The 27749-nt window shown below is 36.1% G+C and overlaps 3 protein-coding genes across 10 annotated transcripts in view; all 3 read right to left on the bottom strand.

Moving 5' to 3' along the window:
* The window catches only part of LOC106181557 (uncharacterized), a 49319-nt gene extending 47855 nt beyond the window's left edge, over positions 1 to 1464 (bottom strand). For 2 of the 4 annotated variants that reach the window (XM_087007578.1, XM_087007587.1), the window contains exon 1: positions 1335 to 1458. The gene's annotated coding sequence lies outside the window, so the exon portion shown is untranslated. Of the gene's footprint in view, positions 1 to 1334 lie in introns of all 4 variants that reach the window. The other 2 variants (XM_087007591.1, XM_087007583.1) reach the window with 2 other exon arrangements.
* Positions 1465 to 8234: 6770 nt separating this feature from the next.
* On the bottom strand, positions 8235 to 26873 carry LOC106159187 (uncharacterized). Of its 5 annotated transcripts, XM_087008542.1 has the most exons (26): positions 26706 to 26872; positions 25950 to 26019; positions 25677 to 25762; positions 25201 to 25360; positions 24548 to 24740; positions 23372 to 23500; positions 22752 to 22915; positions 22356 to 22394; positions 21369 to 21492; positions 21066 to 21183; positions 20674 to 20779; positions 20268 to 20487; positions 17367 to 19894; positions 16842 to 16913; positions 16568 to 16636; positions 16188 to 16331; positions 15563 to 15659; positions 14965 to 15135; positions 14565 to 14652; positions 14044 to 14186; positions 13709 to 13898; positions 13329 to 13422; positions 12961 to 13083; positions 12541 to 12657; positions 10741 to 10779; positions 8235 to 9573 (listed from the first exon to the last, which is right to left on the bottom strand). In XM_087008542.1, exons 2-26 carry the CDS (start codon positions 25983 to 25985, stop codon positions 9538 to 9540), a joined length of 5286 nt encoding a protein of 1761 aa, XP_086864668.1. In that variant the 5' UTR covers positions 25986 to 26019; positions 26706 to 26872; the 3' UTR covers positions 8235 to 9537. The 5 variants fall into 5 exon arrangements, with proteins under 5 accessions (XP_086864668.1, XP_086864670.1, XP_086864669.1 ...); XM_087008544.1 differs by lacking the exon at positions 22356 to 22394 and having other exon boundaries at positions 26706 to 26873; XM_087008543.1 differs by lacking the exon at positions 10741 to 10779.
* LOC147762926 (uncharacterized) lies at positions 10826 to 12534 on the bottom strand. Its single transcript, XM_087008547.1, has one exon. The coding sequence runs from the start codon at positions 12520 to 12522 to the stop codon at positions 11758 to 11760; it is 765 nt and encodes a 254-aa protein (XP_086864673.1). The 5' UTR covers positions 12523 to 12534; the 3' UTR covers positions 10826 to 11757.
* Positions 26874 to 27749: the final 876 nt, after the last annotated feature.

Raw genomic sequence — 27749 nt, 5'->3', positions numbered from 1 at the left:
AGGGAGCGGAAACAGATTGGTATTCACGATAGAGGAATCTTTTTTTAATTCATGTCTATGTCTCAATGACTCATGGGTACCCTGTGTTTCTGGCTTGTAATGATGTCTATCTTCAGTAAGCTAGGTAGAGATGAGTGCCAATCAGCACTCTGAGACTCAGGATGCCAGTGACGTACTAATGCATGGTGCACACTCATGCAGTGACAAAATGAGGTAGTGTCTAGGTACTAATTTCTTCTGTCTTTTCAAGTAACTTTTTCTCAAATGTGTCTCCTAAAATTTGCTCCCCATTCCACCTGCCATTTCTTTGTTTCTATTTTCCAGATCTGTTTTAATCTTTCTCACTAATGTGGCAAGTTCAGTCTAAGATACCCCTAACATTCAGATTGGTCCATCTTAAGAATTATCCTGTCCAAATTAACTGATAATAATAACTTACATGCAACTCAAATGTTTCAAAAGAGGGGAAAGTCAATTCAGCAACTTTTATTTATTTATTTATTTATTTATTTATTTATTTATTTATTTATTTATTTATTTATTTGATGAGTTCGGAGAATCTAAAGCATCTTTCATTTAAAATATATTTTCACTGCAGCAGATAAATTGAGTTTTTTCACCATTAACACATACATTAAAGACTAACTAAAAACATTCAACATGCCTTTAAAAAAAGAAAAAAAAAAGTGATGTTCTGCTCTGTTCACCAAAAATAAGCCCTAACCAGGGCACCTTGGCTAACTCACTTCAGACAACAGTGCCATTAAGATAGAAATCTGAAGTACCTAACTTATACCATAGTATGAACATGATAAAACCATTAGATTTCTTGAAAAGTAACTGCTGCATGAACATTCTTTTTATCTTAACATGCTTTTTGTTGTTACAAATCGTAACATTTATCTAGTGATGGCAAAACAACAAACTAAAACCAAAATTGCCATAAATAAATCAAATTAAAAATACAATTACGTCAAACAAATGAGATGCATCCAGCTAATAAGTCATACCTCATGTTGTTCACGTTTTCCAACTTAAAAGAATTTAAATGAAAATAAATATGAAGACCATTTCAAGAAATTTCACAGAGAAACATAAATATCTGACTAATAATTACTGCAACAAAAATCATCAACCAATAATTATTAGATCTTCTCCTGAATTCAGAATTATTATAAAAATTTAATTCAATCAATGCACTATCTAGAAACACAGTTATTGCAATAAAAACTTGATCTGAGTTTGCAAAACCTAAATTTCTAGAAAGAACGTGCAAAAAATAATCTCCCAACAGCTATATTACATAACGGCATTAATTTTTATGCCATTTTTACCTTTAAGAAAAAATCAACCTATGCCTGGAGTCCAACCATGTTGCTCTCGCCTGCAGAGTGGGAGTAATGAGGGAGCGTGTGGCACCCACCCACAGTTCACCTGAGCGTGCTTGTGCAGAATGCTAAAACAATACATTAATATATGCAAGGCAGACAGGCGAGGGTGACAACAGGAAGAAGTGCAACACACAGGTCTTATACAAGGGCTACATCATGAGTTATCATTATAACATACATAATATATTGTCAGAGTAACCCCTGAAAGTTAACTGCAGTGGTTAATTTGTGATATATATTAAACCTGTATACTAGTAATTCACAGATGATGGAATAGTGTGCGTGCATGTGTTTGTGGGCACGCACACACAACAGGATTTTGATAATTATCTGATAAAAAAGCAAGGAATTCCTGTTCTGCTAGAAGTTTATCTTATGCAAAACAATATAAAACTAATTTTAACATAGGAATTATCCAACTTAGAAATTCCCAGAAGTTATAGTTTCTGCAAAGTGTCATAGTGTCCTGCAAAGCTACTTCCCAGATAGCATGCAAACGTTGGGCCAACGTTGGCCCAACGTTGCCTTGGTTGACCATGCATACGTTGGCCCAACGTTGGGTTTCCATCTAAGTGCTCACTTTGGCCAACGGTTGGCTGAACGTAATTGGCCAACGTTGGCCCAACGTTGGTCAATTTCAATGCTAACGCATTGCCAACATATTCCCAACCAAACTACGTTGGCCCTACATTGGTCCAACTAATATTCAACGTTGGCCCAACAATTACCCAACCTGTAACCAACAGTGTATTTACGTTGGTTCTACTAATAACCAACATCGGTCCAACGATTACCCAACCTCAAACCAACATTGCATTAACATTGGGCCAACGGTAGGCCAACTGGTCACCGAGGTATCTGCAATTTGCACAATGATTAATGACCCATCCTAAAACCAGGGGCACAGTGATTTACATCATTGAACCAAAGGCAAAATAATTTTATCCAGAATCACATACGTAGTAGGGCACTGTAATAACATGTCTGATGCACAGGCAGATCAATGTCCTGATGAAATATCTTAAGCATCTGAAATCTACAGACTGCAAGGTATAACTGAAAAATTAGCAAGCTAATTAATGGATGAATTCTTCAGAGGACTTGATCTGCCTGTGTTGCGGTAGAAACAAAAAGATTAGTGATATATTTTAAACTGTTTAATTAATTCATAACATTACATTAAACAATACCTTCAACCAATTAAATAATGTGATGGGAATGGGAAAATAATACAAAAAGAAATCTCAAAGAAACTGTTTATAAAAATATTATAATATTAAATTTAAACAATCATAAATGTATTTTATATGAATTGTTTAATGATTCATGTCAAGAAAATTATTACCAGTCCTGTGAAAGAACTTCCCACCTTATTCCTGGAGTCAAGGCAGTTTTTTTTTCACTATTATAGTGTTTTTCACCCAATCCAAGATTCACGATTATTTCAATTTTAAAAAAATCTTCATTAAATTAAATTTAAATCCAGAAACCCTTGATTAATATCAGGTAAGGTGTTTAAAATTCAAAAGAACTGTCTTTAAGTAGATAAGCTACTAGTAAGTCTATAAAATCACATAAAGTCTCTTCCTTCAGGCAAAATCTCAGACATTGTCTCTTCAAATAAAATCAGTGGTCATATGAATGCAATCTTCATTTTTTCTCTCTCGATCTTTCCTGTCCTGCGCCTGCATGATCTTTGGCAAAGCACGATTAGTTAGGTGTATCTTCAACATCTTTTTCTGAACAGTCACAGAAGAGTGTGCTGAATCTACAAATTTAAATATTGAAAATTTAACTTGCAATATAATGCTGGAATTATTATGCATATGCATCATATGCATCACATTTTTACATGCTTGACTATACCTCTTCCCACATCACTGTGTTCATATACATACTAGTAGTTGTGTATTATAATATAATATGATAATCTCCCCATGTTCTCTAAGTTAGGCAAAAGCTAATATCTTTAACTTTTACAAGTGAGTGTCTGTGTGTGCAGTAATTTATAGCAAAATTACTAGTAGTTCTTCCATGTACACTTGACCATGGATTCAGTTTTAAAGGGTTCAAAATCCCATACAACTGTACTGTATAACTGAATACTATATTATTTAGTACTACCAACAACTCTATCACAGAATTCACTGGCAAAGATTCATACAGACACATAAGAACAATTGGCTTTGAAGGACCATTAAGGCTCTAATTCAAGTAATTTTCAGGGAAAGGCATTATCCCCATCTGTGAATTATTGTCTGTATATATGTCAAGCTTGAAGTAATATTTTACCAAGGGCAAAAATGGTGAAATACAAACCCTCTTCAAACCTAATAGCAATGCAAGTACTTTTCAAAGTCACAAACAAAAATCAAAGTGCTGGACTAAATTTGAATACTGTGAATTCAAGGCTGTATGGATCCTGGTGCACTAGTAAATTATATGGAGAAATACAAAATTGAAAGACACTTACATGCTCACTTCTTATCCTGTCTCTTTATCTCTTCATTTTCTTTCTAGTTTCCAAAAGATGTATCCAGAAATCAATGTTTTCAGTCTCTTCCTTATAGAACATTCTTGACCCTCTGGCTTAGATGTTTGAAATGGCTTAACCGTTGCGCGCTTAAACTGACCTGATTGAGCATGCTGTAGGCAAACAGTTTATGTCAAACTGACAGTTAAGATAAACACCTGGCTTGAAATGAATTTGGTCTATTGAAAGTTACCAGTTTATTTTAATCACAAGTCCAGCTTAAATTGATGCTAACTATGAGGTTTACAATTTATATATTATGCAGTTGTACATTATAATAAGACTTCAATCATTTGTCTGATTTCAATAATAACAATAAAAAAAAAAATAATAATAATAATAAATATAATGTTTTCGCAGCATTATTGGAAAAAAAATTTTTTTTCATTCAGTTCTTTATATAGGTGAAGTACTTGTAGTAGTACTATATATGAATGTTTATTGCTTGGAGGATAAATTAAAGCAGAAAACTGATTTTAATGCAAGGAATTTAAACTCATAATGAAAAAAAAATTTTAAAAAATTATATATGTTTCTTTTAAGCCTAATAACTCTATGTATATGATCAAAAGATAAGTATATGTGCTTCTCAGTTGTGAACAGAAACACTTTCAAATTAATTATTGGGTTGTTAATTGCATACGTTGACTACGTTGGCTCAACGTTGGCACAACGTGTGCATATTGCAGTTACGTTATTTCATAAAATGATGTGGTTGGGCCAACGTTGGGCCAACGTGTACATATTGCAGTTACATTATGCATAAAATGATGTAGTTGGGCCAACGTTGGGCCAACGTAATACTGCCAACGCCAACTATGTGCCAACAAACCAACCATTCCCCAACGTTGGCCCAACGTATGCATGCTATCTGGGTTATCTTTCCTATTTCAGACATATAAAACCATTCAAACATAAGTAGCAGATGTTAATATATAGTTTCTTCTGAAATGTACAGGAAGACATGGCATTTAATTGACTGGGCAATCATTTAGAACTCAATCATTTAATTAAAAATGGAATGAAATGTTGAATTCAACTGCAGGAATGGATGGACCAATGATGCGTGAGTAAGAAAAAATCCCCCCCCCCCTTCCCTGAGGCAAATTTATTTGGCAGGTAATTTCCATAAAGAATACCTTTTAATCTGAATATGTCTGTTTTGAAATAAATGATAATGATTGCATATTTTTCATTATTATCTGTAAGTATGGCACAAGCCAAAATAATAAAATCTACTGATCGAAAATCATGTTTTATTTGCTGTGTATTCAATGGCAATAACAGATAACCTAATTTGTAGGAAATGAAGTTCAAAGATCAATGCGAAGTTCAAATTGTTCACATGTCACTAAGTAATATACAATGTGTGCCCTACTCCCTCTCATCAAAGAACCACAAACTCTTCCTGTCACACCTCTTTTCTTTTTTTGCCAAATCGCACACATATGCCATACCTGCCCCCTCCCTTTAAACCTTTCTCAAATCACCCCACTATAGTGTCTCCCTCTTTTTTCAGCCCATTTAAGGTTAATCGTACAAGTCTCCCCCCCCCCCCCCCCCCCACACACACCAGTACCTCTGTTGTATTACTACCACATCGCCTGACTTATCAACCCTCTACTCTGCATTACAATTAGGGAAAGATGTCTTCATGGTGATTTATTCCTGTAATGCTTCCTCTTATCTCAAGCTTGGCACCTCGACTTCATAATATTGCCTATTAACCCTAGCTGCATTCACACTTGCCCAGGTAAAGCAAGTCCAGCTCAGTTCCATGTGGCAGGTTAATCTCCCTGGACCAGCCCCACCAATGAACATCTCAACTACGTTTTAGCATTAAAAAACTTTTCCCTCTTTTCTCCACTTAATTCTATGAAGTTCTAATGTGACATAATCATCTGTACACACCACTCAAGAGAATAAAAACTGTCATCTCTACTTTACTAATTTTTAAGTTGTGAAATAAGCTGACAATGTTTCTTAATGACCAAATTGTAACTTTCTTATTTACATTTATGACCTATCAATAGGAATCATTTGCAGTTTATTCATCATGGGAATTTAACTATCAGTGCCATGTTTTGTAAATATTAAAGGATACATAGACATGTTAATACCTCTACAACCTATGTTTAAGGTAATCTGAAATGTCATTAAGTCCCATGTTTGCTCTTAAAAATACATAAGGTCATATGGGTTAGTAAAAGCCCCCAAAATGACTTAGCTTGAAGTAATGGCTTATTTACCACTATTGCAATTCTTGCTTATTTAGCTTACATGAGCTAAATACTCCAGGCAAAAGATTTCTGCACCAAACCTCCAATGGATTGTGGATGACAAGCCTATTTTTCAACAATTTGAAATAAGCTTATAAAATTATTTTATACTTTATCAAACCTTAGTCCAAGAGGTGCTTGAACTCTTCATACCACATAAACTGAAACTTTGAATTTTTACTTGATGATTTTCTCAAGAAATTAAAACAATTTGAAAAGCAATATATAAGGGGAGAAAACTGCATCTTACATCTTATGTTTTCATACCAAAAAGGTAAGAATTTTCCTTAATTGATAATTTTGTCTTTAGTTTGGGTAAATGAAAATTAATAATTTTTTTGACATAACACAGTTCAATATATACAATTTTCGCATTTCAGAAAAAAAAGTCATACTATAAAGTGATTACAGGTAAACGACATACACTTACCTATATATATGGCATATCTCCTCCAGCATTTTCTCCAAAGAGTTCAAAGCACCACAGAGAAGTGGAATCAAAAGTTCTGAATTAACATCAGTGTTATTTCTTTTCCTAGTCATTTCACACATTGAGTGCATTTTGGGCGGCTCTTTGAATTTCCTGTGCATTATTGTAAATGATAGCATGAAATCATTCTTCACATCTCAAAATAAGATTTATCCACATTACAGGTCATGGCTTGCCATTTCACTTGACCAGAATAAGTATCACAAATCTGCTCTATCAAATTAAGTTGTTTTAGGTCTTCATTACAAACAATAGGATAGTTGGATTGATATCAGATCATTAGGTAATATATTATATAATATACATCCCAAAACACCAAATACAGTTGTGAAAACTTTGTGGTTATGTAGAATATACACTGTTGTGATGATAGTCAGATTTATCAATACAATTCATTAAGAACTAATGTAAGGTGTACCTACCAAGTTAATTAAAACAGGATGAGATTTGCATTCCAGCTACATCTCAATTTCCATGGGAGTACCCAAGAATGTCCCTAAATCAAGAGGTGGTACCAATTTTCCAAGAACTTATATCTAACTTGCCATGGCGTCTTCCACAGGCAAAATGAATCAAATAAACTTTTAAAGGACCTTTAAAACAGTCTTACAAAAATGCTGACCTTTTACTGGAAAACCAGGTCGATTCTCTTACATAATTGAGAAATTGAGAAAACTGCAACCCCCCCCCCCCACCCCCCCAAGCATTGTCACCAAAAAATTCAATCAGTTTGGAACAATAATTTGTTTAGATCTGAAATGTTCAGTTGTGAAAACATTTAATTGCCATTATTAGGAACTTAAATTCTGGCTCAGTGGTATCCATTTTACTGCAAGACACTTTCACTGAATGAACTTAGTGTACAGACTTATAACACATCAATGAAACTGTTCACAAATGCTTGACCCAAAAATAACAAAATTTATGTAACAAGCTTTTGGTTACAATTTACTGGCTTCATGTTAGCTTAAAAAATTAAGTCAAACATTCAAAGTCTCAAAAAGATGTCTCAACATGGTCATAAATATTTTGGGAAAACCATTACTGGAATAATTCAGATATCAAGATAGAAAATGCTGAAATACACTTAATTTTGAGTCAGAAATAGCAATGATTTAATTAATAAAAAGGTAAATGTTCATGTTTGACACATTTTTCACACAATTTAAAATAATCAGACTTTTACTTTTTTTCTGGCAATTATAAATGCAAATACTACAAGCAGTATTTTAAAAAACTGATAGGCATGGAAAGTTGGCAACCTTAATCTTTATGGTTTGAGTGGACTTCAAAGCCAATGGAATTTATGTAAGTCCACTTTTCTAGTCTTCAAACTTTTTGTAAAAATGGTGCTGAACATTTTGTCGCGGACCTCTTCAAAGGATGTTTACGTGAAAGAGGAAGAAAATTTAGAACAATCTTATCCTTGCTAGACATATTTTAGAGAAATGTTCTACATTCTACGTAATTTTCACTTGTATATCAACAAGCTTTCCATTAAGGAAAATAGAAAGCAAAGTAAATCATAACAAACATTAGGGTATGTTAAACAAATATACATTTAATTACTATTCATACAATGATTTAAGTTACAGGACACATATTTACAAAACTGTGTTCTATCACACTATTCTCAAGAGCACAGACGAGTTTTTAACCAACATTTGATCTGGATCCTGATACCATTTGCAGTGATGTCAGCTGACCCCCATGTTACATGCTAACCTCTTTCCATAACAATATCCAAAACCAAATTAAAACTCGTGTCACTCGATACTTCCAGAAGAACCAGAAAATGTATATTTCATGATGCACCCCTAATAATGTAGTAAAATCAAAATTAGCCATTGAGTGAATTCAGATCTTCTTTCACCTCTACTCTAGAGCCACCTCCCACCTATACTCTACTGGACTTGACAATGATGCCATTTCTACAAATGTGAAGACACTTTTTTTAACTCCAAGTACAAATGTCATAACAAGAATATAACTAAATTAATGTCATTACTCAAAAGTTCTATGACCAAGTATGTCACTATTACCACTCAATACATCCCGAAGACATTTCAAATTATCATGAAAAAAAGTTGGTTTCACACAAAGTCTAGATTTGGGTCTAGTTTGATAAATAAGAGAAGAAAAATATGATCAGAAGCTAGTTCTGACCTGATTTTAACCTCAAATTAAGAAATTCCTGGCAGCATGTGAAATCAGCTCCCAGGTTTCAATGCAAATCTTTTCTTTTTACATATAAACAAAACATATGTAATTACATACATATCATACATTCTTTCGATTCCACTTCACATACACACTACACAATTGCCATATCAAATACAATGGTGGAAGTATATATTACAATGACATGATACATTTTTTACTCAAACTGAATAAAACACAGACATAAACCATCACCACAGTATTACTTAATATGTGTGTTAACTCGGATCCTTAATTACCAGGACAATAAGTATCTTTTAAAATGTTTTAGACCTAACCACCTTATTTGGTATTGAGCTGGACCCTATAATACTTGCACTAAATACTTAAAGCAAAGAGGAGTTTTTGGTAACAAAATATTCATCTTTGTGCCTATATTGATAAACATGCTGTGTCTATTAGTAAATCATAAATCACATGCGATCCATCAAGTGTTTCACATGGCACATTTAAATTTTCTTTACTAAACATTTCATAAAGTGCAAATTGTGATTGATACCATGCAGTCTAAATAACCTTTTCTCTTGAGCATTATGCACTCAGCTATTATTTAATACATTGTTTAAACTTCAGAGATGGGATAAGCTCTTTATTCTGTGGGGTTTGGGTACATCACCAGTCTTCTTACGCATTCCAACTTCCAAGAGGCTTTCTCTTCACCTGGAAATAAAAAAAAAAAACATAATTACTAATTTCTTGTGAATCTTGATAGATGGTTCAAGAAATATCATGAGACTTCTGTTAACAATATCATACTGCTAAAGATTGTTTCTTGAAAAAGAAAAAAAAAGTATGGGAATTAAAACCCTTGTTTACAACTTGATGTTAAAACATAAAAACACATCAAAATTAAATTTTTACAGCCTAATGAACCCCCCCCCCTTTTTTTTGCTGTTGAAGTCAAATAACAAATATTTCACCAAATCAGCGATAAATTGGAATATAATCACCACAGTTTATCATTTTTCATAGACAATATTAATCATGTTAAGCATCTTGGCAAGTATTTCACGTGTTAGTGTGAGCCTTTCAAGTTGTTTATGCAGAACGTCAAAACATTTCCATTTTGAAAAGTGAGTATAACATCTCAGAACAAGGGAAGAGAGTCATGCATAAATTATCTTGTGCTGAGTTTTCATCCCTGTCCATTTATACTCCCAGTAATTTAATAACTGGTAGAATTAAGTTATCCCCCTCCTTCCATACATACTTAGTCATTGAGTGGTTTCTATTTGAACATTTTCGCATGCATGAACAATAATAAGTTAGTGCATGCCCTTTATGAATAAGAATTTACATCCACAAAATACTCTAGAAAATGCCATTCAATAATTATGATTAGAAATATTCTCAAAAGAACATGAAAATGCAATACATGCAATCAAATCCTGCCTGTCAAGGAATTACATATATATATAGTTTTAAAAGGACCAATCATGGATTTTTTTTTTTTTTTTTTGGGGGGGGGGGGGGGGGGGGGCAGAGGTAATTTTTTTTAAAGATGTGGCATTACTAAGAACATGCAATCTTCCATTTTCTTTACAAGTACTAGTACCTTACTCAGAAATACACTCAAATCATTTTAAGGACACTTTTTCTTGACCAGCATACACTTTGCATAAAAATGCAATATTTGTGAAGAGGGAAAGTAATTTCATTGACATAGGCACCAGCACTATAAGGAGAAAATAAATTAAATTCAAGACAGTAAAAATCCCAAGAAAGGTCCCTTTATAAAACTGAAATTGATTAATGCAATCCTTAAAAACCTTGGCAAAGTTAGTACAACTGGTTTCACATCATGCAGAAACCTTCCGAGTGATTTACCTTACTGAAAAGCTTCAAGGAGCGTTTGGACTCTGAAGGCTACAAAATGGTGGGAAATATATTGGCAGTAGGAAAGACAGTGGAGGAAGGGGCCAGACAGAGAGTTTATTACTGTGTATTATCTTAGGCCCATACAACCACAACATCCTCAAACAAGCTTAAGTGCTATTACAATGTGCTGACCCCAGTTAAAAAAATACAGAGCTTATAAAGAAAAAAGGTATAATGGACTTCCAATTACTATCACATTTTCTGAAAATCTGCATATAATTAATGATTAGGTAATTTTTTTTTAATGTTCGATATAAATTGAGCTTTGTTCATTTAATCATCTGAAAAATACTGTTGTGCTAAAATGCTAAAAAAAAAAAAAGAACCCTCACGTCAGTATAATATTCATGAAGTTCTTTCAGTTGAGAGCTCCATTACTACATGCTAATGAATCTCCTGTTATGATACAAAGCTCAAGCTTTCAATTATAACACACAAACCATTATGCATAACTCTTGCAACAAACTACTCCTATTAGTATACTTAGTTACAAGCCACTGGTCATTTTGTAATTGTTAGAAAGCAAGCATCTTTTCAGAAATGGTGACACTCGAATGGGTAAACAATCCTACTGACCAGAAGAAAGCTTCTTTTATTCCGGTCCAAATTACACTCAAGTGACTTTCCAATGTTAGAATTACAGGACATGTCAAAGGACAGATGAAGAAACCCAAAAATATAAATCAGAAACAACAAGGAGAATGTTAATGTGTAAAGTGTACATCTATATCACAGCTTAACTTTAATACAAAATAACATAAAGTGATAAAGAAAAATAAAGGACTTTGCTATCAAAAAATATAATTAAAATATAAAATCTTAATACAAACAACAAAAGTGGTAAATTGCCTCACAGGACCAAAGAGACGGAAGAATCCTTTTATTCAAAGCTGAATAAACAATCCGAGGAGTAAGTCCTATGAACTAGATTGAATCTCAAACACCAAACATTGCCAGTTACTCAAGTTAGTTCTGCCCCTCACTCTGTTCAGCTCTCCTGGCCGTCCTAGCTCTACCAAACCTTGAGATAGGCCTGTTTTCCCTGTAATTAGATCGGAACAGATTGGCAAGACTGTACGTGCCGTTGTTCACAATATCAGCCTGCTGATGACCAGTGTCACCAGTTCTTGTCATCATGTCAGTGACAGGACCAGGCCTGCTCCTGGTATCAGTGATGTTACCAATTGCATCTTGGGCTGGAGGACTTGGGCGTACCACCCCAACTTTCCTCTTCTTCTCTGGCTGGGGCTGCACACCCTCAGTCATTGTGTTCTTGTCCTCTGTGCTTGGCTTCCTGGAACAACTGGCAATGTTTCCAAACTCATTCAGAGTCATTTCCTGGGGCCTTATCTCAGCATTAGACTCTCCCACAGTAACAGTGGGCCCCGACTGCTTTAATTTCACCTGAACATTTCCCCTCGTCTTTTCACTTCTTCCAGATTTTTGTCTTATTTTTTCCTGCACCATGGCTCCATCATCATGCTGATCTTCCATCTCCTGGTCTAATTCAATGGGGATAACCGGCCCCCATTTCTTCTTTCTCCTTTTGTAAGGCAAGCTGCGAGAACGCCCTTTTTTCTTTGCACTGTCCACATAATCAGTAGGGTGGCCATCATAAAGCATTCTACTGGTAAGGCTGCAACTACTGGTTAGATTTCTACCACTAACGGCTAGCAAAGCAGGGTTAATAGCCTGATTGTCATCACAACTGGGGTTAATCTTTTCAAACATTGTGATCAATTGTTTTACCTGATTGATCTGACTGGTTGGTGTAGTTCTGGAGGAGCCAATCTTTCCCTTCTTTCTATCAGACACCTTTGGGGAAAATCCTATGTTAAAAGCTATAGCTCCAGTTTGTCTCTTTAGCTAGAAATGAGGGAGAAAAGTTCAGTATTTGATGTCAAAATAAATGGTAGGAAACATCATAAGGTGCCATATAAAGGGTTAAAAAGGAGTCTAATGTTAATGTTCTGAGAATTAAGAGATTCTGTTTGAGGATATGTTATATTAGTGTTAAAAGAACAGATTGGTTATAAAAAGAACCCTGGTGATTTTCATATCTCAGAAAAGTATTGGTTTCCAAATCGAAGTTTTCATACTTCAACTGCATTGCTTCAAGCAAGTTTTATAAAAATAAAAAGATGAGATAATTTAAAGCATTAGACTGACCTTCTGAGACTTGTTCTCTTGACAGTTTCGGCTTATTTTTGGAGTCCTTGACTTTCGTCCACTGCGTGGTGTCCTCTTCCCAGTGTTGGGGGTCCCTGGGGTAGATGGCTTAGCCGTCTTTGACTAAAATAAGGCAGAAAACATTTCATTTCTGCAGCACAAATAACATGGGGACAATCTTCTGAAGAGTGGAAAAAAATCCGAGGCACATTTTCAAACTTCTTACGTCAAATTCACTACATCAATGGAGAATTGTTTCAAACCACTTGGAAAATATATTTCTGAGTTTGTGATATAAACACATATTATATACATAAAGCAGATGAAAAAAAGATTGAATTCAGTATATGACCTACTAACTGACTTACTTTCTTTCTGTCTTCCCCGGCATCATGTTCTCCAGACTGCCTCTTTTTACCACTTCTAGTGGACATTCCACCTAGGCTACCCTGTAGATTCTCACTGGAATTAGAAAACAGACTGTGTACCAAATTCATAGAATTATTATTACATTTTATATTGGTTTTGATATAAACTTAACAAAACATGCTTTGTATAACTTGACAAACAACGAACCTTTAAAATACAATAAGTGGAAAATAACTTGATCGGTACAACTTAAATTTAAATACCTACATTCTCAACACAAAGAAAATACCAAGTTCACAATAGACTGTCACAGTTTTTTTTTTTCAACTAACACTTCACACAGTAAGCTGACAGCTTTACACCTGACACCTGTGCCTACCTGGTGACATTGGAGGGTCGACCAGACCTCATCATGTCTTCACTGATGTCCTGGGGCTGTGTAATGAGAGGGTACGCAGACCTCAGGTGTGGTAAGCACAGGGTGTTTCTCCTCTGGAGCTCACTAAGGCTGTCCCAGTTAAAGTCCATGTCTGGCTCTTCTTCACATGCAAATAGGTTACCAGCGCCACCTGAGGGGAAGCAGAAGTCACAAAGTGTAGAACATTATAACAAAATCGCAAAAAAAATATAAAATAAAATAAAATGAAAAAAATCAAATTCTAAGTTGTCAAAATACAAAATGACAAAGCATTCTGATGAGCTGCATGGACTTACGAGGCACGCCAGCGGACCGTGTCGGTTCGAAACTGGAGCTGGTTGTGCTGGATACACTGAGTCTCTTGGCGGGATGGTGACTCCTCAGAGTCATAGGGTGTGCAAACCCATCCCCCACTGAGGTAAAACTGGCATCATGAGCACTGGAAGAAAGTAAATCAACATTAAAACTCTTTTAATTGCAAAAATGAAAATAAATTTTAGGGTGGTTTCCAGGAATATTTCAACATTGAATTCTTAAAAGTGGTGAAAGGATACTGGTGAGAAAATGAAAATGGAGACCTCTGTGAAGTATGAAAACACTGCTTTTTTTTTTTTTTTTTTGCTCAAGAAAAAATGGTAAAGCAATTACACATTTTACTGTTTGTCCTAGTAGCAAGAAAACAATGATTTTTACTTTTTCCTTTAGCACAGACAACTAAATACTAAAAATGCTGTCCTTACACCAAAGTCAAGATAAATTTTTTACCATGACAAAAAATATTGATGCTTCCATAATTTTGACATTGAAAAGAAAATACCTATTTCTGATGTCCTCGTCACTTGACGTACTCCTCAGCTCATTCACTGACATTGGCTTCTTCTCCTCCAGAGAGTCATCAAGATATTCTGAACAGATAAAAGTGGAATCAGGAAGACAATACAATAGTGTAAAATTGCTAACATGTTCCAAGAAGTTTACAATAGGAAACATTTTTACCAAATGTACTAACTTTACAAACATTCTTAAATTTCAGTCATCTTGTATGTATATTCTGCCACAGGAAAATCATGAAGATTTCTAATTTGCCTCTTAGTCACATTCAAAGAAAAATCAGACAATCTGAAATCTTTTAAGACTAAAAAATTCATATACATAAAATACAACATGTGCTAAAAAGGACAAATTTCTATTTTAAAAATACAAGTGAAATGCCTCACCCATACTGCCATCAAATGTTGTTTCTTTTTTAGATAGACTTTTGGCTGCAGCAGGGAAATGAGGAGTGTATCTGGGAGTGGCAAACACTCTTTTCTCCTCTTTTTCTTTTAGTTCTCTGATTTGCCTGTTGGCATGCTCTATCTGGGCTTCCAGAGAGTTTATCTGCTTGGCTGGAAAGAATGTGGAAACACTATGAATTTCCGGTAGACAAAAAATAGGGGAATGGGAAGAAGTTGACATAGTTGATCTATGCAGCTAAAAAATAATTAATAAAAGAAAATAAGGCGCACAATTATGATGAGTGGTGTTGGGAGGCGCAGTGGGAGCAAAGAAAGTGCCATTTGCATCTTGAAACTCACAGCAAAATTCATGTGCACCTCTCAAAAGAAGTCTGACTCAAATTCCTGGGATAAATCCTGAGAAGAAATACTGGTACCTTTCCCTTAAAACCATTCTTCAAGAGAGGACTAACAATGTTTGATTAGTATATCATTTGAATTGTGTATATTATCATCAAAACATATAAATATTGAATAAGATCTTAAGTGGTATGGACAAAAGAAAATTGTTAATATTAAACTGTCTCTAAAAACTTACCAAGTCTTTTGTTTATTACTCCTTCCTCCTCTCTCTCCCTCTGAGTTGAAGTCAGCTGCTTCTTCAGCTTTTCTACCTCAGCACGGTGCCCTTGTTGCTAGAAATAAAATAACTTTGACCTTACCAGGGATGAGACTACCATTTAGTGCAAAAAGTCAGAAAAAAAGGCGTGGGGTCCAAAGGCATGACTAGAACAACTATATATATTTGGCTACCAAAAAGTCAGAAATCTGCTGATAGCTGAAAAATTGTATCCCTGCCTCATGCTTTTCATAAATTCCAATTATTAGCACGCATCATACAGTGATGAAAGTGGACTCGATATAATATGAATGCTTACCTGGGGTTTCCCCCAAGGATTAGGGGGACATGGAGTCCAAAAAGTGAATCTGTAATTTGGTCATTAATTTACAGGGGGTCCAACCATAGCAAGCCCAAACAACCAACCCCAAAATTTTAAGCCATCCAGCTGTCTTAGGAAATGGCTAGATGGTTCTCTGGGAAAAGCCCTGATGCTAACATAATTTTCCAAAACTACAAGACTATAACTGAAATAAAATAATTAAGACCATAGTAGTAGGGTACACATCTCAAACACAGTATTGGTGCATATTCTGTTCCCTACCTCACTGCTCAGTCGTTCTGCTGCTCCAGACCTCTCTCTTTCCAGGTCTTCCAACTGTGATCTCAGGGACTTGTTCATGGCCGAGGCCTGTGATAGCTGCCTCTGGTGGTCTGCTGCTGTCTTGCGCATTTTTTCCATGAGATTCTGGAGTGTTATTTTTTTAAAAATTAACTCTCTAGACTTTTTTAATCAATTCTGTATGCTAGAATATCCGTGACTTAAAGGCAAATCACTTCAGGAAAAGATGTTATGAAAAAACTTGTCCTGACAAGTCTGAGTTATGAGAAACTGTGGCAGACATCGGATAGTCATTAATTGGTAAATACTTGTGTTGATTTGATTTGTAAATTATAATGAAATCCAAAGATTCACGTGCTCACCATATTTTCTTTCTCCATATTTTTACACTTTGCCTGGGCCAGTGAAATCTCATTCTCCATAAACTGCACCTGAAACAATAAGTGTTTAAATCTGTGTATGAAGACAATTATTTCAAATATCTATTTAAAAAATAGATGAAAGAATCTACAAACTAAAATGTGCATTTTGTCCGAGACGAAGATTGTGACACTTGTTCACTGGTGTTTGAGCACAAATATGCTGCTAGTTTAATTTATTAAAAGTGACTACTTCAGAGTTTACATGAAAATATACCTGTTTCTTGGCAGTCTCTATTTCCTCTTCATACTTCATCACTTTGGAATCCGCCTCATTTAGAAATTCATCCTACAAAAAGAAAAGTTTAAAGGCAAAAATTGAACAAAAGCAAAATCAGAAATTTTGAAAGAGGAGCAGGAGAGTTACCAGCGTAGAATGTCTTCATCACTTTGGAATCCGCCTCATTTAGGAATTCATCCTACAAAAAGAAAAGTTTAAAGGCAAAAATTGAACAAAAGCAAAATCAGAAATTTAATCTTCAATATAAAACAGTTTTCATTGCTGTCACACTGGCACCTGTTTGAATGAAGAACACAAGCTTGAATATACAGCACCAAAAGGTAACAATATTTGCAACACCATGCTTTACATAAACAAACCAAATATATACAGATAAAAGCAAATTATTTTTTTTTGTGAAAAGATACTACATTTCCACTGCAATGTAGGCCTTCAATGTTCAACTGACAACATATTAGAAAAATGAAAAATATGATAATGATAATAAATCAGAAAATTCACCTGTGCTTTAGCATAGTCTGCTTTGAGCATCTCAATCTCATGTTCTAGTTCCTGGACTCTCTGTTGCTGACGTTCCTTCTCCTTCTTCAAGAGGTCCTCATATTCCTGCTCCATGTCACACAGCCTCTGATTGGCCCGCAGTTCCGTCTCCTTCACCAGCTGTCCTCTGGCCTCTAAACTGGCCTGCTGGGTTTTAATCTGCTCCAGGGACTGATCGTAGCGATCTTTGAGCTTTTCAAAGTCAGTCTCCAGCCTGGATAGCTGGGCGATGTATTTCTCCTCCGTGTATGCCACCCTTTCGCTGGACTTGTTCTCCATCTCTTTCATGAGCTGGGTCTTAGAGTCCAAAGCATTTTGAAGCTGAGTGATTTGCAGCTTTGAACTTGAGATGGTTTCTCTGGCAGCAGTCAGTTCTGCACTGAGCTGTGCCCTGCTCTCCTCATGACTGGCTTGCAGACTACTAATCTGAGTAAGATAGCTGCCTTCCATCTCAGCCATCTTGGCACCCAATTCAGTCTTTGTCTCACGAAGTAGTTGAGTTTTATTGTCCAGATCACTCTGTAACTGAGAGATTTTTGCCTCTGCCAAGGTCTTCATGGTCTCCACTTCTTCAAGTTGTCTGCTTGCTTGCTGGTAGTTTTCATTTTCCAATCTCATTCTGTCAGCATGCTTTTCCTCCAAGTCACAGAGTTCTTGTTTCAACCTCTGAACTTGAGACTCTAACTCTTGTCTGAGTTTTTCCATTTCTTGAGTTTTGCTGGTCAGTAAATTCCCCAACCTTGCAGTCTCCCTTTCTGATTCCTGCTTCAAAGCGTCCAATTCTGCTTCTAACTTCTGCAGTTTTAGATCATCTTGCTGTTTTAGATCACTCATGTTCTGGGACCCAATCTCCAGTTGTTCTTTGAGCTGGGCAATCTCACTCTCCAACTGCTGTTTCACATTCTCCATCTCTGAGTCCATTTGTTGCTGTTTCACGAGAGCTTGTTTCTGGACATTTTCCAACTCCTGTGTTTTACTGTCCAACAACCCCTGTACTTTCAACACTGCAGCCTCAGACCGTTCCTTCAAAGTCTCCATTTCTTTTTTAACTGTCTCCATTTCCTTCATGTGGATGTCATTCTGATTCTGAATCTGTTCATCACGTTCTTTCTTAAGAATATCCACTTTTTCTTTGTAGCAGTGTTCAGCAGCTTCCATTTCCTGCACTTTCTTTTCTAATTCACTTTGCAAGAGGGTCACTCGTGCTTTAGCCTGATCGTGGTTGGAGTTGGCCTCTTCAATCAGCTGCCTCAGTTCTGACACTTGTGCAGAGTGCTCTTCCCTCTCTTGACTAAGCTGCGCTTCGTACTTCTCACTGTTCTCTACAACCAGCTGGCGTGATCTCACCAGCTCTTCTTTCAACTGGGCAACTGTCTCATCCAAAGAGAAGCAAGATGTCTTCTGAGACTCAAGATGTGATTCCAGCTGTGCGACGGTCTTCTGGTGTGCCAGCCTCTCTGCAGCTAACTCGGATTTGTGTTGCTTCTCAATCTCACCCCTTTTCTCCATGGCCTGCTTCAGTTCTATCTCAAGTTCCTGACACTTCTTACTGCACTGCTTTTCCATAGCAGACAACTTCTCAGAGGCCTGTGTATCAGCTTCCTCCATCTCTTGGCATTTGGCACTGTATTTCTCTCTCAGTTCAGCAAGTATCTCACTTGCCGCTTGCTGTTCAGCATCCAGCTGCTGACACTTGCCGCTGTAGTCTTTTTCCAGTTTAGCCAACCTCTCAGAAGAAAGCTTTTCAGCTGTTTCCATTTCCTCAGTTTTGGCACCCAAGGTCTCCTTTAGCTGACTGTTGTCATTTTCCGCCTTGGTCAGTTTAGTTTTCAGAGCCTCGATGTCCTGGTACAGCTGTGACATTCTACGCTGGTAACTCTCCTGCTCCTCTTTCAACTGAGACACGTATTTCTCCTCAATCTCCGTAACTCTGTGGCTCGCCTGTTCCTCAGTGTATGTCATCTGCTTTTCATTAATCTGAAGCTTTCCCTCCAATTGCCTGATCTGGCCATTTGCTTTGGAGCACTCAGACTTCAGGGATTCAATCTCCTTCTGCAACTGACCCACTTTCTGCTCGTGACTTTGTTTGGCCTCCAGTATCTCCGCAGCACACCTCTCTCCCATCTCGCGGACGTGTTGGCTGGCACGCAGTTCTGTATCCTCCGCCTGTTGTGTCTTCAACTCTAGCCCATGCTGCAGTTTCCTGATTTCTGCCTCGCCCTTGGCCTGACTGGCTTTCAACGTATTCAAGCTCTGGTACAGACTGGCAATTTCCTGCTGGCGCTGACCTTCCTCCTGCCTTAGGAGCTCAATGTCTGACTGCTTTCTGCCCACTTCAATTTCTGCCTCTTTCAGCTGTTGCTCTTTAGCCTCTACTTCTGTCCTCAGTCCAGCAACCTGTGATTTCCAGCTGGCCAGTTCCTCCTGTAACTCCATGACTCTCTTCTCTGTGAATATGGTCATGCATTCACCCTCAGAAAATGTTTGTGCTGAAAAGGAAAAAGGAACAAAACTTCGTATAGACACCAAATAAAAGATTTCATATTCACTGTTTTAAAAATACTTATATACCCTAATTATCTCGAATTTTCCAGGAAATGGTTTGTACAGAATCATATAGTTGGTATACATGTCATTGGGGATAGATTTTGTCATTAATTCCCTTATGTGACAAATCCTCACCCTTCCCCCTGCAATAAATAATAATAATAATAATAATAATAATAATAATAATAATAATAATAATAATAATAATAATAATAATAATAATAATAATACACATTTTTCTTAAAGACCCTTATCAATCTATAAATAAATTACTCGAACAGTGCACCAAAATCATCAAGAAGTGCACGATCATACCATTCTGCATGTTTTCCCTGGCCACCTTCAGCTCCAGCGTGGCCTCCTGGTAGAGCCCCTGGACCTCCGTCAACTGAACCTTTGTGTCATTGTAGAGGCGCTGGTAGGAGAGCAACTCCTGCTTCTGGGCCTCAAGGGTGCCCCCCATCTGGGCCTCGGTCTTCAGCAGAGCCTCTTTTTGGTTTTGCGTGGTGGTAAGGAGGCTCTGACATCGCTTGAGCTGCGATGACAATTGAACTTTATTTCATTTTTTGTAACAGATTTTGCAGAGCTGCCTTAAAATTTTGCAATCTAAAAAAAGTTTTCATTTGTCCTCTTATTAGTGATGCATTAGAGTCACAGTGGATATTTGACTGATACTAAAATTCATTAATGTGACCCTTAAACTTGACTCTCCCCTACCCACCTCCTCATTCAAAGAAGCCCGCTCTGCATACAGCTCTGTTGTCTCTGCTTCCAGCTTCTTGTTTCTCTCTTTCAGGTCATTCTGGGCACTTAGCTGCATTTTCAACCTGTTAGGATAAAATGAAATTAACACAGAAAGTCCAGTTTAGTGCCATGAATCCACTCAAAAATTGGGGAGAAATACTTTTCATTTGAATCATCCCACACTTTTTAGCGTGAAAGCTTGTTTTTTTACTTTTTGCTTCTTATCAAAATATTTAACTTAGAAGACCAAAAAGAAGGCAAAGGATTAGAAAATGTCAGTAACAGTTTGTTTTTCCAATTGAAAAACACAACTTCAAGTCAACTCATAAATCAGTAGTCAATGTCTGATCAACATATCAAAACTCTCACCGTGCAAATTCGTTCTCAGTCTTTTTTGCCTCTTCCCTCAGTGCATTCATGTGATCCAAGTCATCCTGCGCCAAGACAAGCTGATGTTGTAGTCTGGCCACTTCTTTACATTTTGCCTCTAGAATTCACAGAAAGAATTATGAGTGAAAGAAATAGCCACAGATTAAGAAATAACTGGACCAAAAGTTTACAATATTAACTCCCCATCACTCTATCAAGCATTTTGTGCCTCGTCATAAATTGTCTACAAAATAAGTAATAAATTAAACAAAATATCATAAATTCATTGCTAAAAAAACTCACCAAACAGCACAATTTCTTTGTTCTTCTCTTGTAAATCCCTCTGCAGTTCAGACTTCAAATGAATTTCTGAGTTCAAGAGGCTTTCCAATCGCTTAATTTCCTGTTCTTTTTGTCTAAGAAGTCTCTGCATTTGAAGAAAAAATGTTTATCTTTTGAAAACAAGAGCATTTCAGTATATGTGCTGTAAATAGCAAATTTCCTTATCTAACATGAGGCTGTTCTTATAAAAATAACATCAATAAGATAATAAGTTAAAAACTAAATTAAAACTAATTTATATGTACATTCACCCATCTATAATAATTTCTTTTTCGCTTGGCAAAATATACATTCATACCACTGTGAAAAAATTGCTTAAAACTATGTGAAATACAGAATTTTAATTCATACCGTTTAAAAAATCACACTTACAGTACATTATTTCATACTATGTAACGTGGGTCAAGTTTACCAAGAAATTATAATGCAGTAAAACCCATGCTTATAAGCAAAACAATTTTGGATTCATCTTTAAGATAAATCAGCATTCAGAATTCATCCTACAAGGAGTCCAGAAACATGAGGAAAATATCCATATAAGCATGCATAAGCAAAGAGGTCTCTAATTCTCAAGAAAGCCTCATTAGATACCACCACCACTACCACAAAAGAAAATATTTCCTGTGTTTCACCATCACCAACATGTATACAATTAGGGATAAGAAGCACATTACTGAGGAAACTTAGGTGTGAGGCAGGACATTTTGACTCAAAGATAAAACAAGGGTATGACATCCAGTTTCCTTCTTGCAAACAAAGCTATTGCATCACCCAAAAACCTGCACCAGAAGCAAAGGTATCTTTTATGTTTTGTTGGCTTGTTTTTCACAACAGGTCACCTCATGCAGTAAAATTAGTGTGGGTGCATGTGCGTGCATGAATGTGTTTTTAATGCGACAAAGAGGATAAGGGAGCAAAAAGACCAGCAAGCTATCACAGGGTCATCACCTCCTGCTTTTTCAGCTTCTCCCTATCAATAGCAGCCATCTACAACAAGATTGTCACAGAAGCACATTAAAAATGAATGTTTTGGCATGTGATTAGAAATGATAAAACAAACTCTTATGTGAATAATGATTGACAAAAAGAAATGCATCCACTTTCTCACTCATAAAAAATACTTGCAAACACACTTCATAACAGATGAGTACTGACTAAAGTTGTCAGTCTTGATGTGAGGCTCCCCTTAGGTGATTTGTGAACCATGATCAAAATAGACAGTTGTATTGTTTCACTACAAAAACTGTTATAGAAGTAAAATAAAGAACACAGTAAGTGTACCTGTGGGTGTGTGATCAGATAACCTAGGAACAACATCAATACACCAATCATGCCTGTTCTTACCTTGTGTGCCAGTTGGGGCGAGTCCACCAGAGCCTTGAGAGGGGACTGTGGAGAACTGGAGTACACATGGCTCAAGTATGGAGAATACCCCCCCTTCAGCGATGTCATGCTGATGGCCCTGGCCAGAGGGCTAGGGGACACCACCATGGAAGAGTTGATGCTGGCTGGATAAAGGGGTGGGGGAAAAAACAGAAAAAATTACAACAGCAAAATACAGTCTTGTGGATAAGAAAACTGATTATGTGAGGGTTCTCTAGATTTTGGAAGGTGCAATTTCAAATATGTTTATGACAAAGAGACTTCTTCCAATAATGTGACTTGTTTCAAAATTGATGATTTTATTTAAGATATTAATGTTAGATACATTACTTTATGAAACTAAATTCATAATTATCGTAATATATTTAATTGTAGTGTTACTAAGCTTTGTAACATAAATTATTTGCATTATTGCAATATAAATCATCAGTAATCTATAATCAACAGTAAAATTTTCATAAATTCACTCTTTCAAATAAAAATAAAAGGAAGAAAAATTTACACCTCAGAACAAATGAATAAACTGTAACAGTGGAAATGAATCAAACATTTACAAGTAGCAACACAAGAACACAGCAAACCTCGAGAGCTAAGCAGACTACAACAGGAGGAGGACCTTCGCAGTTCCCGTCCCTTCCCCCTCGAGAGAGATGATACAGGCGCGGACACAAACACGTCATCCAGACGAGACGAGACGCGTCTGCTAGGTGCTTTTGAAAGCAAGTTGAAACGGTGAAAATGATAGTCAATTCAAGAGCTGGTCCTTTTGAAAATTGTGAAAAGAGAATGTGAAGGGCAATAGACCTCTGGTTTGCATTTCAAAGTCTTTTTCTTCTCAAAGATACCAAGTAAATATGTAAGTTGAGAAAACCTATTTAAAAACTTATTCCAACCCTTCACATTCTGTATGGACCAGCACTTATGAAAATTAAATTCAAAACTTTGCAGCACAGTGATAAAGATATCTGTTCACTCTTAAAACATAACAATGGATATTATGCTTACTTTTTAAAGCATGTTTTTTTTCAGAGCTTTTATTCAATAAACAAGACTGAGTACGGGGTGAACATATGATGCAAAGTTTTGATAGATCACACATTTTCTGTATCTAAATCAAGAAGGAAAAGCTACAAACTTTAAACACCACTAACACCAAAATCACTCAATACTTAATCTATAACACAGTAAAAAAAAAAGTAAATAATTAAATCAATTTAGAAATCTTGGCATCAATCAAACCAGCTTTTTTTTGCACACATTGAAGGCAAGTCAAAAGGCATAATAAGGACCAATGTCACATCCTTCCTTTATGATTCCAAACATTTCTGAGGAATTAACTCAGGTCCTTATCAAAACTAGCCTTTCACAAAATGTAGCCAGAAATAATCTACCTAATGTCACCAATAAGCTAGAGATTGCCATCAGAAACGTATTGATTGTCTGCTTATGATTGTCATCACAGTGTAGTTTTCCATACTTACCTGTGACTCTAAAACAGAGTCCGAGTGCAAACAATACTTGTAATGACAACCTGTTAGCTAGAACTGCGCACACCCCCCCCCCCCCCCCCCCCATCACAACCAATTCACCATGATGGTTCGGTGCAAAATATAAAGTTCAATATCAGACTGCAGTATCTTTTGTTTTCATCTGGTGACAGCAGGTGTCTATTTCATATTTAAGCAAGGATGGCTCTAACTGTCTTATATCACACAGCAAACAGCAAAGGAAAATATTTCAGTTAACAGATACAATACCTGGCAAGGTTACACTGCACTTTAATATATCAGCAAAGTTAGGTGGTATTTTGTGGTCTGAGGACTCCATGAAAACCTCCAACATGTCCTTAAGTGCGGCCTGGGTGGTGGTGTTCAGCTTCATGGCAGACTGGATGAAGCTGGCTTGGTTGTTGCCAAATACCATGGCTATGTACAGTAGTAGCATCACAACCTACAAGCACAGGACAACTTAATTGTGACATTTACTCCCTGCCCCCCCCCCCCCCCCCCCCCCCCCTTTTTTTAAGGAACGAGGAGGGTTTAAAGACTCCAGGAGATAACATACTAAATTTCTTATGAATTTTTTTAGTACAAAAGGTGATACTTTTATTCCTGGGGTAATTCTGAGTTTCATAATAAACAAAAATAAGGCAACTGCCTTTCAAATTTCTATGATCGCATCTGTGCCACCCTTAATGAACAAAGCTAAAACAAGGAAAGAAAAAATAGCTTTGGTTAAACAAATATGCAAGGTGGCAAAAAATAAAAATCAAAGTGGGGTGGGAAATTTATCTGATAAATGACAGCTGTACATGAATGATAGCCAATGCAAAAAAGTATCAGGAATTTAAATCCTGCAATTTTTTACATTCCTATTGAGACACCAGGCTATACTTAATACACATACTTACTTTGCCAATTTCAAACTCATCTGCCTGGTCAATAATTGCCCTGAAGTTCACCTTCTCCTCTACTTTGGTATTGTTGACATCTGAGATGATTTTGTTCAGAAACTCAAGTCTTTCTTCAACAGAATTCAACTCAAGCCCTGCTGGTATGGTGTCAGGAACTCTGAGACAAAAATAAAAACATATTCACAGACTGTGCAAGTGATCATGAAACCACCCACATCTAGCAAATACCCTTACAATAGCAATGATGAAGCTTCAATAAAGAATATATCCTAGGCAGGTTACTATGTACAAAGTTTCATAATAAATCAAAAATACAAGAAGCATTTCAACAACGTGTGCTTACAACTTTTATAGCTTAGACTGGCCGTTAGGAACTATTTATCTAAATATATAATTTATTTATTCACAGAAAAATAAAAATTGCAAGTGCTTCTAGAAAAATATAACCTTATAACATCTTGTATACCACTCACATTATTTCCAACAATTTGATAAACAAAGTTCCATCATTCAGCTGACTGAGTGATTCTATGCATGGAGCGCCATCTATGGAGTTTACCTTCAAATAAAATGTACAAGTAATAAAAATAAAGTTTGGTAACAGCTACCTTGTGGAGATCTTATTATTTGCACAGAAATATGTCTAGCTTTATGTATTACTGTAATTCTTAAACAAGGCTCACTAAGTCTGTTTTATTATGGTTGAACACATATGCTTTTTCTCTTGTTGAAAAAAGAATACCCACCCACTCCACCAGAGCACCTGCTCTGCCTGAATCCATACTCTTTCTTGTTGAATCATCCAACTGGAATCAACTAAAAAGTAGAAATGTTAGAATATTCTATAATGTTTGCCCTCAGAGGCTCCTTGGAATGGAGCCTGTGACCTCAATAGTTCTTTACTGATGTTCTTTGGAGATGTTACTCTTTTTAGAATCAGATCACTCAGGATTTAATTTCTCTCAGTCAAATCAATGATAAATGTAACTAAAAACAGTTAATATTTTCTTAGTTTAACTTACAAAATGTGTAGCATTTGGTTAGTATTCACCATGCCAGATTAAAAGCCTCCCAAACAGGCCATGAAACTGACCCAAGTGTGAAGCCAGTATTCATTTTACCATTTAACAATTTCACTTTTCCTTTAATAATCAATAGAAGGGGTTTCTATATTTTCCAAACTACTAGCACTCATTTTTATCACATTCCTTAAATTCAACAACTGCTAAGAAAGTATATCACTAAGGTCTGGCGTTAACCTAATATTGGTACTTGGTACTACCAGAGAAGTAGAAAAAGCCCCTTTTTCGACTTCTGTGGTACTACGGTAGACGGAGATGTAAACATTTGACCGAGTCAGTTCTACATTTTCACAAATTGCTCTACAATGAAAGCTCTTATTTGGAGAAATACAAAGCAAACATGGAAAATGTATCTCTTTTAGTAATATGCATATAAAAAACTGAAAGAACGTTTAACCGAGATATTCAGTATGTTCTTACCTAATCATTTATCACGATCAAGCCACAGAGCACTTTTCAAACAACGGCGGTGGCCTCGATTTCAATTCCATAACGACTAGACACTATTTCCGACAGCTCTTATGTTATTTCAGATCAATTACTAAACTAATTTTTGTGCTGATATGAAAATTATGGAACATAGGCTGCAATATCGAAGAGTTATTAGAATTCTTCATCAATATCCAACATTTTAATTTGGGAGCACTGTCGTTCTCGTATCGGGTAAGTAAATGAGGGATATTAACCATCTGCGCATGCGTCACTCAGAAAATTTTGAGACATCAAACTATCACAAGCATTAATTTTTTGTTACAGTGGTAATACGAAGTATCCATAGTCTACACATCATATTATTTTTTCTGCACTTTTTTATCTTGCTGAATATTTGAAGTACGTGTTTTCAATTTATTACTTTTATATAAATGTACAGTCTTAAAATTAGGCCCTACCTTTTTCTCAGTTCCGTTTTTTTTTTACAAAAAATTTTTAAATAATAATAAAATAAATAATAATGGAGGTTTTATAATCATTTTAATAATAGAGCTTATGCCTAACAACTAATGCAATACTTTGGAGAAAAAAAGCATTACTTCTTGTTGAATTTGTATAATATCGATTATTGGAGCGTCTTGAACATAAAGCCTAGGGGCCTATCGTTACATCTATCTTTTTTCAACTTCATTTTCTTTCTTTCAATTAAGCTTGAATCACTTCGGTCTTTTTCCAGAGTTTCTGTCAGAGGATTTGCATTTTTAGTGATCTACATTGTGCGCAAGGGCGGATCAAGGATTATTTGAAGGGGGAGTCCGCGGATGCGAAGCCGCCGCCGCCTCCCCTATATAGGTAGGGTAGACCGGGGCTAAACGCCCAGTCGGGGTCAAACGCCCACCCGCTTTTTTTCAGGTATTACGTTTAAATACGCGTCTCGTGATGTTTTGTCCACTTCCGATCTCCAGCAGACTTATCCTCCATGACGGAGATGACCACAAACTAAAAAATAAGCATTTTATGATAATTTGTTCA

Source organism: Lingula anatina, chromosome 3, assembly GCF_051362555.1.
Source record: "Lingula anatina isolate TDL-2025a chromosome 3, LinAna3.0, whole genome shotgun sequence".
Classification (NCBI taxonomy): domain Eukaryota; kingdom Metazoa; phylum Brachiopoda; class Lingulata; order Lingulida; family Lingulidae; genus Lingula; species Lingula anatina.
Note: the sequence above shows the minus strand (reverse complement) of the source record. Positions and strands in the feature narration are given on the sequence as shown.